We start from the raw sequence: 12,048 nt of genomic DNA, 5'->3' as shown, positions 1-12,048 counted from the left end.
ATGAAAGTTCAGTTTAAAAATGTTAAGTAGTTCACTAATTAGAGATATAAAAAAAGGCAAAAATTTAATATAAAAATGGCGCAATAAAAAAAAACATCTAAGAAATTAGAAATAAATAAATAATAAATAATTTAAATAAACGAAGCGCTTCAAAGACAACAAATCTCCTTTAATTCTCTATTTCTAACATATACAGTTTGTCTTTCACAAGACGATACACGTTTCGCTCGGAACATTCTCTAGAGGTAACTGTACATATCGTGTTTAAACATCTTTCCGTCGGATTGGCTCAAACGCATAAAGAATCTTATATATGTGAATTTCGCAGTGGAATGTTGGGAACGCAGAAATACAACGCGATTCGTGGATTTCTCTATGCTTTTCGTCTACGTTAATACTGAATAATATATTACACTTTACAATGATTGCTTGGCGTGAGTGAGCGTCGTCGCTCCAAAGCACGAAAGACACATGCTTCAAATATTGAAACAATATATATGTATGCAGTGTTTATTATTTCCATGATAGAGATAACATATGTAGTCTCGGATCTGCAACTTGCAATTTTTGCAAGGTCTCCCAGAATAAATTGTTTATAATTTTTCAGCTTACTTTACATATCAATATCGTTGTTACCCATTTTACACTCTCATTGCACAACATCAAAAAACGATATACGATCCTGTAAGCTTTGTAACGTCAACATTTTTTAAATAGCCTGCAACAAAGACGCATTATTCTTTCTCTTTTGTCCCTTTATTATCCGAAAGCGTATATGCCGTTTCAACTATTCTCTTTAATCATTCTCTTCTCACGTTACATCGATCTTTCTTGCAAATACACAGGAACTGGCGTGTTTTTATTCTAATTAATGTCGAAGAGAAGGTAAATCGGACTTGTACGCGCAATTCCATTAAAATAAGCTTACGCATAAGGCGAGACAAATAAAACGGTGATTAATGACGGGAGTCTCTCGGATAAAATTCCGCGAGGGTGCTGGCTGGGATTCGCTTAAGCATCTCCTTGGGGAAGATTCGCAGAAGCTGCCAGCCGATGTCCAGCGACTCGAAGACCGTGCGGTTCTCATAGCTGCCCTGCGAGATGAAGTTCTTCTCAAACTTCGACAGGAATTCCAAGTACAGCAGATCGTCCGGCGTCAACGCCTCTTCTCCCACGACGGCTTTCATCGCCTGGACGTCCTTTCCAATGGCGTAACATGCATACTGAAAGATATATTTAGAATTATGAAAAATAATTACACAAATATATTTTTAGAATAACTGTAAAAAAGAAAACTGTGTGTGTGTGTGTGTGTGTGTGTGTAAAGAAATATCATAATTTTATTTCTGTAGGGCTTAAAAACGAGCTTATAATTTTTTTCGTAATTTATAACGACTCACCAATTGATTGGACACATCGGAGTGATCCTTTCGCGTCATACCCTCGCCGATGGCGGACTTCATGAGACGCGACAGAGACGGCAATACATTCACGGGTGGATAGATCTGCCTGTTGTGCAACTGACGATCGACGTAGATTTGGCCCTCGGTGATATATCCGGTAAGATCGGGAATCGGGTGAGTAATGTCGTCGTTCGGCATAGTGAGAATCGGAATTTGCGTGATGGAACCGTTGCGTCCCTCCACACGGCCGGCGCGCTCGTAAATCGTGGCGAGATCGGTGTACATGTAGCCGGGGAAACCGCGTCTACCCGGTACCTCCTCACGAGCGGCTGAGACCTCGCGCAACGCTTCAGCGTACGAGGACATGTCCGTGAGAATGACCAGCACGTGCTTCTCGCACTGATACGCCAGGAATTCGGCCGCCGTCAGGGCGAGACGGGGTGTGATGATTCTCTCGATCGTCGGATCGTTGGCTAAATTCAGAAACAGGCACACATTCTCCATAGAGCCGTTCTCCTCAAAGTCCTGTTTGAAGAAACGCGCGGTCTCCATGTTGACACCCATGGCCGCGAACACGATGGCGAAATTGTCCTCGTGAGAGTCAAGAACCGATTTGCCAGGCACCTTCACGAGACCTGCTTGACGACAGATCTGCGCGGCAATCTGTAAAAAAAATCAAAGTGTGAAATCTCAACCCAGAATATGAAAAGCACAAAATTGTCATAAAAAAAAATTTAGTTTAATTTCGGAAGACGTATTAACAGCAAGCAAAAAAAAAAGTACATACCTCGTTATGCGGCAGACCGGCAGCGGAGAAGATGGGAATCTTCTGGCCACGGGCGATGGAGTTCATAACGTCGATGGCCGATATTCCGGTTTGAATCATTTCCTCCGGATAGATACGAGACCACGGATTAATAGGCTGTCCCTGAATGTCCAGGTAGTCTTCCGCGAGGATCGGCGGTCCTTTGTCGATCGGTTTTCCCGAACCGTTGAAAACGCGGCCCAACATGTCCTCGGACACCGGGGTCCGCAGAATGTCACCGGTGAATTCGCAGTGAGTGTTTTTCGCGTCGATGCCGGATGTGCCCTCGAAAACCTGGACGACCGCTTTGGAGCCAGAGACCTCCAGAACCTGACCGGAACGTAGGGAGCCATCGGCGAGCTTCAGTTGTACGATTTCAGCGAACTTTGGAAATTTCACCTCGTCCAATATCACCAATGGACCGTTTACTCCAGATACTGTCTTATAAGCTAGAAAAGAAAACAAAAATTAATTACTACCTAGAACTTGGGACTTGGAATCTAGAACTTAATTTCGCATTTTATTTTTTCTCCTAATTATTCTTTTAATGAAAACACAGTTAAAAATATAGAAATCTTGGAAAAAAATCATACTTAAATATATTATATTAACAAATTCTACCATCAAATAATATTAAAAGCATATTTGTACATTTTCTAAGTGCTTTTAACTTTATATTCTATTTCAGACACATAAAACTGATAAACAAATCGATACTTGTATAGAATTTATAATAAAAAAATACAATGCAAATGTGTCAATTATCTTTTATTATATCAATAGATTAAACCTTTGCATCTTTTAAGAATAATTACTGTTTGCATCCATTGTAAAATTTCATTAGTAATTTATAATTTCCAAAGTCGATATTACATAATATTCATTCGGCATTTGTTCAGCATTTATCTAAAATGCCTAATTATGTTATATCATAATTTCGTGGATATTGACAAGATGCGGGTTACGCCCATAGGTAAAAAATACCACATGGTATTTAAATACCCGCGAGATAAGAAAAACATCTCGAGAATTATTCTCGCGTGTTCTAAGATCAAAAAGCTATCTTCAAATTTTGCAAAAGTATAAAAAAAGCGAAAAACTGAAAGCGCGCGGCCACGAAGGCCGCTCGAGCGAGCACGAGTTGTCGTCCGCAGTCACATGACGCTGACGGCTCGGGAGAGAGAGAGAGAGAGAGCCTCGGGAATCGCGACAAGATCCTCGAGAAATCGTCTCTGCGTCCCTGTCTCTCGTCGCGGGTTCGCGAAACCCGGGAGGACGTAATTCTCATCCCCCGGGATCTGCGTGCGAGAGATCGCCGCAGATACGGAAATTACGGGATTTCAGGTGGAATCAGCTGACCGCAGGTGTTGGAGGAAGATCGATCAGATGCTACGCCCAATCGCGGATGCCCGGTGTTCCCGAGCGTCCTCCACCACGTCGTCCTGCCTGACGACGCGGGCGGGCGGGCTACTTACTGAGACGGGGCTGCGCGACGAAGTTCCGGGTTATCGCGAGCACTTGCTCCTTGGCCGCCTGCTGGTCGCTGATGGTCTTGGAATACATCCCGGATGTGGAGAGGCTGCGTTGTCCACGGTACGTCTCACGCTCGCGCGTTATCCGTCACTGCTTACTCCGACGAACAGCAGAAGATACTGCCGCTGCATCGACGGAAAGGTAACAGAGAGGGAGAGAGACGGATCGACGCGAAGGCAGAAGGGGAAGGGGGAAGGGAATGGAAGAATACGGGAATTGCGGGAGGAGAGCTCGGGAGCGGCTCGCGGCTCTCCCTGGGTCTCGCGCCTCAAAATGAATCGCGTTTCCTCGAAATAAACCGCGAGAAACAACGCGAATAATGCGTCTCGGCCGAGAGAAGAATAGCGGCAGCGGTGGTGGGAGAGATGAGAGAAGGATGGAAGCGAGGCACGTGCAATCACGTGGCTCGGACTAGGTGAATCGTTGAACGTTCCTTTCGAACGTAGGTCGACGATAAGATCGGTCCTCGACGTGACGAGAAGGCGTGCGAAAATAAGGGGAACGTCAACGTTATTTTTCGCGAGATCCAGCGAGATCCACGGACGAGGGAGGTCCACGTAATTCCTTGACGTTCCTCGTCGTCGAGTGATGAAAGATGGCGGTTTCTTCAAAACGGCTGATTGAAATATCTGTGTGAAACATTAAATAATTTTTGAAAAATAGTTCTCGAATAATTTATACGATATAGTTATTTTTATTAATTTGATTTCTTTGTGTAGATCGATTTTTACTTTTTTAAAGTAAATCTTCACTTTAATTTGACCATCGGGCGCTCTTATTGATCATTCTACACGAATTACATGACGACTGTCAGGATGCAATCGTTTATAGTTTATAAAGCGACACGATCCATTTCGCCAGACGCGAAAATTTGTGTAAAACTTTCGAAAAATACGCATTTGATTCTATTCTAGCTCTCAATTTAATTCCCCGAGATATTTGTTTATATTATTCTTAACAAATAATCGGACAGGCGCGGAGATACTCCTCGTCGTAGCTGCACCTTCTGCACTTTACCTCCTTTATCTCAATTGCCGCGACATCAGCTACGAGTGCTCGCGAGAACATGTGACCACATGTGACGCCGTATTCACGCGACTCGCGGTACAGCGCTGCGTTCACGTCGCTCGCGATACTACTAACGGCGCTACGTTCACGCGCCTCCCTGCGATCTCGGCTCCCGGGCTCCCGGCCGCCATGGGCCGCCAACACTTGACACTTTATCGGAGTGCGCGCGGCAGGGGAGTAGTGGAGTAGTGGTCGTCGCGTTTTTCACGGACGTGTACGGATAGGCGATAGGAGGGGTAAAGGGGTTCTTGCTCGACTGTCGCGAGTCGGAGTCAGTCAGTCAGTCGAGTTCAGTGCGCCCGCGGGAGCGATATTACTGGTGACAACTGGTAAAACGACAGTGATCGGGGACGAAGCGATGGCGGCCCTCAAGCGAATCACCAGCCTGACCCGGGCGCTCGCGACGATGACGTCCGCGTCGCGGCCCTGCCTCCAGCACGCCTCGAGGAAGACCTTCTTCACGTACGTGAACGAGCCGTCGATGCCGATCCCCGGCAAGGAGCCGTGCTGGGTCAAGACCGCCGACGAGGCTATCGAGCAGGCTGAACTCGACTCAGGTAATCGATGACGGTACCTTTCGTTCCTCGCCGACCTTGATAAAGGCGCGTCGCGATGATTTCTCGCCGGATTAACCGGACGTCCCACCAGTCGATCCCCACCGGCATCTAGTTGCTCCCTAATGTCGACCTTTGTTTTCTATATATTGTAGGTGAGACTGTAGTAGAAAGGGAGACAGCGAATTGCTTTATACGGCACGGAATATTGGCGCAGCTAGGTATTCAAATGTGAGTCTCGGTGACGTGTGACGACTTAACGAGTTAGACATCTGCTTACAGGCTTTAGAAATATTTCAGTCCAAAGCTCGTCTGCGCATCGATTCTCTGGGACTCGTTACAAAATATTTATGATTATCCGGTATTTACGGTATATGATACCACCTATTTTTCCCGCCGCTTCGATAGAATTTATTTTTGCAATGTCAAACCTGTTTATATTGTTTGTTCATATTGTTCTTCCTGAATATTCAAGAGCGAGATTCAGCCTTGTATTTCTAGACTGACTGGACGATCTAGGATGATCGAAATGCATACGCATGGCAGTTGAGTGTCAAATTGCAAGAGCGACTCATTATATATATTGGACTTCCGTTTTAAGAAGCCCCTTATCGTCCTTGCGATTCGTTTAAACGTGGGCAACGCGTGCAGCGAGATTACGCCGTAATGCACTGCAAAGTTTACGTTACTTTGAACTTCGCAAAAATATTTGTGTTAAGTTGTTTGTACAGATCCAGTCGAGGATCCAGTTATAAATCGAGCAAACATTATGTTCTTAGAATAATTTTCAGAAAAAAATATACGTAGAATATCTCGTATAGTCGTATGAGACCATATGAGCCGTATTTTAAATAATTCGCAATTATATTTTGTATTTTTAATTTTTATAAAACACGCATCTAGATATTTTAATCTCGTGACATGAACGATCAGATAAATTATCGGATCTGACCGTACCGCGATATTTGCACGATTGTATTCGACATACGTTTGTCATCGCCTCGCGAAATTTGGCCGCTCGATACGTCGCACGTATTTGCGTTCGGCCAAATTTCGCGCCGCGTCAGGTCCCCACTCGTGAGATAATCAATTGCCAGTGCCGACTCGAGATATACTTGGTACGTCACCTTGGATTCGCGGCATTATTTTCGGCACGACCTTCGCCTAGACAATATTTTACGGATACGCGCGCCCATGACCGAACGCAATTTATTTGTTTTTTCATCATTTTGCGTCAATCATTTTCATCATTGCTTCGTTCGATATTTTTACACGTATATACTTTTTTATTTTTCTTGTGTTACAAGATTAACGCGCTTCGCGAATTAAGATTAATATTCATTGTGTCTATTTATGCCGTATGCAAATCAGCATTCGGTAACAGTTAAGGAAAAAATGATTATTTTCTAAGTGCACGTGTCTAAGTGCAGAAAAGACTTCAGAGTCATGTTTTTTTTTATTTTTTTGATGATACAAATGTTTAAAGACATAGATTGATAGTTCAAATAAGTAAATTTGTATAGAGATCTTAAAATTATCCTAAATATTTAATTTTAAAAAATTCAAGTCATACAGAAAGATGGAATGGTTATCTAAATACTTCTAATATATAACTTACGAGACTAATTTATATATTAATAGACATCAAATTCATTCATGCTTCGTGTATCATCAAAATCGGAGCAAAATATTGCTATGATACAGTGCTATAGTACGCTGCTTGATACAGTGTGCTCATGCAAATTGTTTGAGCGTTCGATAAAATCGATTCGATACGGACATTGCGTATGTAATTTATGTATCTGCTGATAAAGGAAACTGACAGTCGATCGATGTTAGGTAAGCAGCTGCAAAAATCCTTCGCTGCCGTTACTAATAGCTTGATTAAGAATATACTTGCTCGCATAAAGCATTAAGAAACTAATCTTATTCTTTATGTTTTCCATATAATTCGTAATTTATTTATATATCTAATTTGTATACGTGTAAGAAGACCCGTACAAATATTATGGACAAATAATATTAATGTATTAATGTAAGCCACGCAAAGCTAAGTACCTACTTCCAGACTTACGGCACTACCGGTTTTTTTTATCGTTACGATGCACGATCTAAAATGATATCATTCTGTCGTAAAGCGTCCTTGGCACTCTCAGTGCCGTACAATCCATCCTTGTTATAAGGATGTGATGTTCTTTAAAAAACGACACGAGTCTTTAAATCTTTGTAATTTACAAATGATTTTTATAGATTTTTTTATATGATGCACTTTTCGTTTTTTAGTCCAATGGAAAAAATTCGCTGACAGCTGTTTAGTTGATACTAGAAGAGCGGATCTCCACCGTTAACATTGACCTCGACACGCATACGCAAATATGCAGATACGCGTTTTATGTATATATACGTAAATATCAAAGTCTAACTCTCGCTTAAATATAGCCCGCCACTGCCAACCAAAGTTTCGCTTACTTAGCGTTTTGTTACAATAAACCAGATTATTTCGAATGGATATACCCCCGATGGTGCGTAAACATTTATCCGACTCTCTTCCTGCGCAATGACGCTTCATGTAAAGGAGTGCACTTTAGACGCATTTATTTATTTGCAGTTTCAAATCTGCTCCAGTATCTTTGAAATCTTTGAAATTGTCGGCGATCCCTTTGAATAAAAAGATTAAAAGTCCGTCAGTATTTAAAATTGTATGAGACAAAATGGGAGATGAAGTCTCATATCACGTAACATATTGCGGGTATGTACATTGCGTTTCGATAAGATTCGAGATAAAAGTATCTTTTATTGTGAAAATTAAGAGTTTTTGCTTACAATAATCTTTGCATTATTATGTATCTTCGGGGTTTAAAACTGTCTTAATATATTGAATAAGTGGTTCGTATTTTTGAACGTGTCGAATAATATAATGCAAGAATTTATATATATTGGGCTTAATAAGAATTCCCATAAGATACGCGCGATAAGAATATCTGCCGAACTTCCGTCTGTTATCAACGACGTCGATTTGGTAATAGACATTATTTTCTCGCTGTAGATAACGTTTCGTAATATTGGAATTGCGTGTGGAACGTCAGTTATTCTGCAGGTTGGATAAATGCTGACTCTGCGAAAATTGTTACTAAATATTCCACACACACTTTGATTTAATAACATAAGCAAACGAAATAAATATCTAATACTTAAGATTTACTGGCAGTATTTACTATTAGATATCACGATAAAATGTGTAAACGTTAGACCACACGTGCCATAATCTACTGCAGTGTATTGACGCGGGATCCAAAGTACAAAAGTCTTCGAACGTTAGCTTTCTATCAGCGCAGCGTAAAATAACTTTTTCTCTGTTAACCTTTGTAATTGAATGTGATTATATGCAGCAATAACACGTTCGACAGTAATACGATAATATTGTGAGGAAGGTTGATTCTCAATCGTCATATGATTCACTGCAAAAATGCGCCGATAAGTTCTTATTACTGGTACAAATTACATTACGATTAAAACCATATGTAACAAAAATTAGCTTTGTAAGTGCAAATCATATCTATCTGTCGATATTAGATTTTTATTAAAGTCCAAGATAACGTTAAAGTATGAGATTGAAAAATGACGATGACATCGTCACGGTGATGTAAACGTTATTTTAGGATGCGGAAAGATGCGTTTAAATATCATAGCGTTTAAATACCATTATTACTAAATTGATTATTAACTTAATTACGTGCACTATTTCGGTTTCTGCTTGAGACTATGTTTTAAGACCAACTTTACTCGGTGCGCAGTTTGCTGGAAAAAAAAAAATGTATACGCAAAAATATTAGGCACAAAGATCCCAGTGTCCGACCGTATAAGGCATATTTCTATCACTTGTGTTATTCACGGTCAAGTTCACTTATTATTCTTTCTCTTTTATTTGCAGATCAGGTGGTGTACGTCCAGGGCGCAGCGGCAACACCCGTTGAATTATTGAGAGCGATGACCGACTACGGAGTACGCTGCGATGTCAGAAATGTTCGTTTATATCATATGCATCTCGAGGGGTCGGCCCCGTTCGCTAAGCCAGAAAACGCAAGTACGTTATATTCGTGTGCATACGTAATCTCCTATGCTGTCTTTGTTAATATCTCAATAACAACTCGTCATTTAGCGCGTTGTTTTGCTCCTCGCACTTTTCTGCGCCGCACAGTTGGCTTCACATGTCTGACTTTTGTCTCTTTTAATTGCGTTTTGCATAAATTTCCGTTTAAAACTTTAATTTCTTTTAAACATTGATTGCAAGTATATTTTATTTTAGACACTTATTTTCTAGAGAGATGAATGTTAAGACTTTTTTAAAACTCACACCAAGAAATTTACGAAAAGGAATAGCATTAGATTTTCGCTAGAGAAAATTTACTCTTGATTAGAAGATTTTAGAAACAAAATCTTTCTATTGACAATGAGCTTATTTATATGAATAATTCTTATGTGATGCGTTTATGTATGTTTAGAGCACTTCAGATCTGTCAGCTTGTTTATCGGCGGTAATGTGCGACCCGCGGTGAACGCGGGCACCGCCGACTGTATTCCCATTTTCCTGCACGAGATTCCGCGTCTCTTTAAAGAAGGCTATCTAAAGCCCGATATCGCGCTCATCCATGTGTCTCCACCGGATGACAAGGGTTACTGCTCCTTCGGCACCAGCGTAGATTGTGCCCGGTCCGCCGTGAGTCATTCCAAACATGTCGTAGGTAAATCTCGGAAAATCTCGCACAATCACTCTCTTCTTGATGGATAGAATTTAAAGGAAACCTAAATTTTCGCAGCCTTAGTCAATAAGTACATGCCTAGGACCTTCGGCGACGCTCTCATCCACGAAAGCCACTTGGATTTCGCCGTGGAACACCACGAACCACTGCCGGTTCATCCGGTGAAGGCGCCCTCCAAGGCCGAGCAGCTGATCGGCAAGCACATCGCCGAGAATCTGGTGGTGGACGGCGCCACGTTGCAGCTGGGTATCGGCAGTATACCCGACGCCGTGCTGTCGCTGTTGAGTAATCACAAGGATCTAGGTATCCACAGCGAGATGTTCAGCGACGGCGTGGTGGATCTTGTGAACAAGGGCTGCATCACGAATAATCAGAAAACGATGCACCGAGGCCGAATTGTCGGCTCGTTTTGCGTGGGCTCGGAGAAGCTCTACGATTTTATGGACAACAATCCTTTCATAGGTCAGTTCGTCTTTCATTTAGGATTATTGCTAGTTGACAAATATCGAAATGGACTTATTTAATGGTTTTCATCTCTTACAGAGATGCTGGTGGTAGATTACGTCAATGACCCTAGAATAGTTGCCAAGCAACCGAAGATGACGGCTATCAATTCGTGTATTGAGGTGGACATCACCGGTCAGATCTGTAGTGACAGCATAGGAACCAGAATGTACTCCGGATTCGGCGGGCAGCTAGATTTTATCACGGGCGCCGCGATGAGTGAAGATCGACAAGGAAAGCCGATCATAGCACTTCAATCAGTCACCGCTAAGGGCCATAGCAAAATACAGCCGGTACTAACATCGGGTAAGTAGATAGAACTGCCGAAATAATCTTTGTTTTTCATAAATTTGATACAATATAAAATTATATATATCTTTAAATGAAAAAGGCAGGATACTATTCTAGCTTTTAAACTCAATATATTATCTTAAAAAATATTCAAGAGAGAGAGGAGAGAGAGAGAGAGAGAGATTTTTTATTTAGATTTATAAAATTTATATATATGATATTAGTATATATAATTTGGAGAAAATTATAAAACGTACTCTCATTTCTTCAATTAAAACGTGGATTTATTTTTAATCCGATTTTTGAATAATTAACTTCCGTGTTGATTTCAACACGTTGCAAATATGAATCGTAATCAATCGTTTCGTCATGTTGTATTTTCAGGTGCTGGAGTAGTCACCAACAGAGCAGTGGTGCGATACGTCGTGACGGAACAGGGAATCGCCAGCCTATTCGGCAAGAGTCTTCAACAACGTGCGTACGCATTGATCCAGGTGGCTCATCCCGATCACAGAGAAGCGCTCGAGAAATCGGCGTTCGAACGCCTAAAACTGATGCCTGCCCCATAAGCTGAAAAACATCATATTTAATAGCATTTTACAATCATCCGCGTGCTTTAGTCACGCACAACGGCCAACCATCAAAGTGAAGCGAAGTCTTCTTGTACGATATTGTACATGTTCTCTTACTGGAAGACAATTCGCCGGCCTTCTAGAATAAGGGAAAGAGGGGGAGAGAGAAGCATGAACTAGACCGAAAATTTAGTGCGTAAATTATATCATTATGTATGTAAGAGTCTGTATTGTGAAATCGCACTCGTTTCCATATACATAGGATGTTAATTTAAGCCACGTGTATTTTATATCGCGAGAAGAAACGTGTTCGTGCCTTAGAACACGAAACAGAAAATGGCGCAATTCTGCGCCGTTCTTAGATGTAAACATTTTTTATATTAAATTGTCAACGTTCCTTTATATAATTTTTCGTGTTACCATTGTAATAACAAAGTTGAAATAGTAGTACGCAAAAAGAAATATAAAAGATGAGAACGCTGATATTGTCAATACTTTATTGTATCTCTCCTATACGTTTACATAATCGTTTACAAAATACGCGAAATTCACATCGAT

At 41.4% G+C, this 12,048-nt stretch overlaps 2 protein-coding genes across 2 annotated transcripts; one reads left to right on the top strand and one right to left on the bottom strand.

Moving 5' to 3' along the window:
- Positions 1 to 148: 148 nt before the first annotated feature.
- Vha55 (V-type proton ATPase subunit Vha55) lies at positions 149 to 4,085 on the bottom strand. The gene is made up of 4 exons (XM_071711867.1): positions 3,684 to 4,085; positions 2,191 to 2,657; positions 1,401 to 2,066; positions 149 to 1,223 (listed from the first exon to the last, which is right to left on the bottom strand). The coding sequence occupies exons 1-4, from the start codon at positions 3,769 to 3,771 to the stop codon at positions 957 to 959; spliced, it is 1,488 nt and encodes a 495-aa protein (XP_071567968.1). The 5' UTR covers positions 3,772 to 4,085; the 3' UTR covers positions 149 to 956.
- Positions 4,086 to 4,953: 868 nt separating this feature from the next.
- On the top strand, positions 4,954 to 11,973 carry LOC139775668 (succinyl-CoA:acetate/propanoyl-CoA:succinate CoA transferase). The gene is made up of 6 exons (XM_071711870.1): positions 4,954 to 5,366; positions 9,295 to 9,447; positions 9,866 to 10,105; positions 10,181 to 10,585; positions 10,667 to 10,933; positions 11,303 to 11,973. Exons 1-6 carry the CDS (start codon positions 5,168 to 5,170, stop codon positions 11,485 to 11,487), a joined length of 1,449 nt encoding a protein of 482 aa, XP_071567971.1. The 5' UTR covers positions 4,954 to 5,167; the 3' UTR covers positions 11,488 to 11,973.
- Positions 11,974 to 12,048: the final 75 nt, after the last annotated feature.

This window comes from Temnothorax nylanderi, unplaced genomic scaffold (genome assembly GCF_030848795.1).
Source record: "Temnothorax nylanderi isolate EJ_2023f unplaced genomic scaffold, tnyl_v1.0 TNYL_tig0102_pilon, whole genome shotgun sequence".
Taxonomy (NCBI): Eukaryota; Metazoa; Arthropoda; class Insecta; order Hymenoptera; family Formicidae; genus Temnothorax; species Temnothorax nylanderi.
The sequence above is the reverse complement of the archived record's forward strand: the minus strand, read 5'-3'. Positions and strand labels throughout refer to the sequence as shown.

Coding starts and splice junctions, on each gene's coding strand:
- Vha55 (XM_071711867.1), bottom strand. CDS start 3,771: ATGTATTCCAAGACCATCAGCGACCAGCAGGCGGCCAAGGAGCAAGTG. Junction 2,658..3,683: donor CGTCGCGCAGCCCCGTCTCA/GTAAGTAGCCCG, acceptor TTTCTTTTCTAG/CTTATAAGACAGTATCTGGA. Junction 1,224..1,400: donor CCGATGTGTCCAATCAATTG/GTGAGTCGTTAT, acceptor TATATCTTTCAG/TATGCATGTTACGCCATTGG.
- LOC139775668 (XM_071711870.1), top strand. CDS start 5,168: ATGGCGGCCCTCAAGCGAATCACCAGCCTGACCCGGGCGCTCGCGACG. Junction 9,448..9,865: donor CGCTAAGCCAGAAAACGCAA/GTACGTTATATT, acceptor ATGTATGTTTAG/AGCACTTCAGATCTGTCAGC. Junction 10,106..10,180: donor TCATTCCAAACATGTCGTAG/GTAAATCTCGGA, acceptor AAATTTTCGCAG/CCTTAGTCAATAAGTACATG.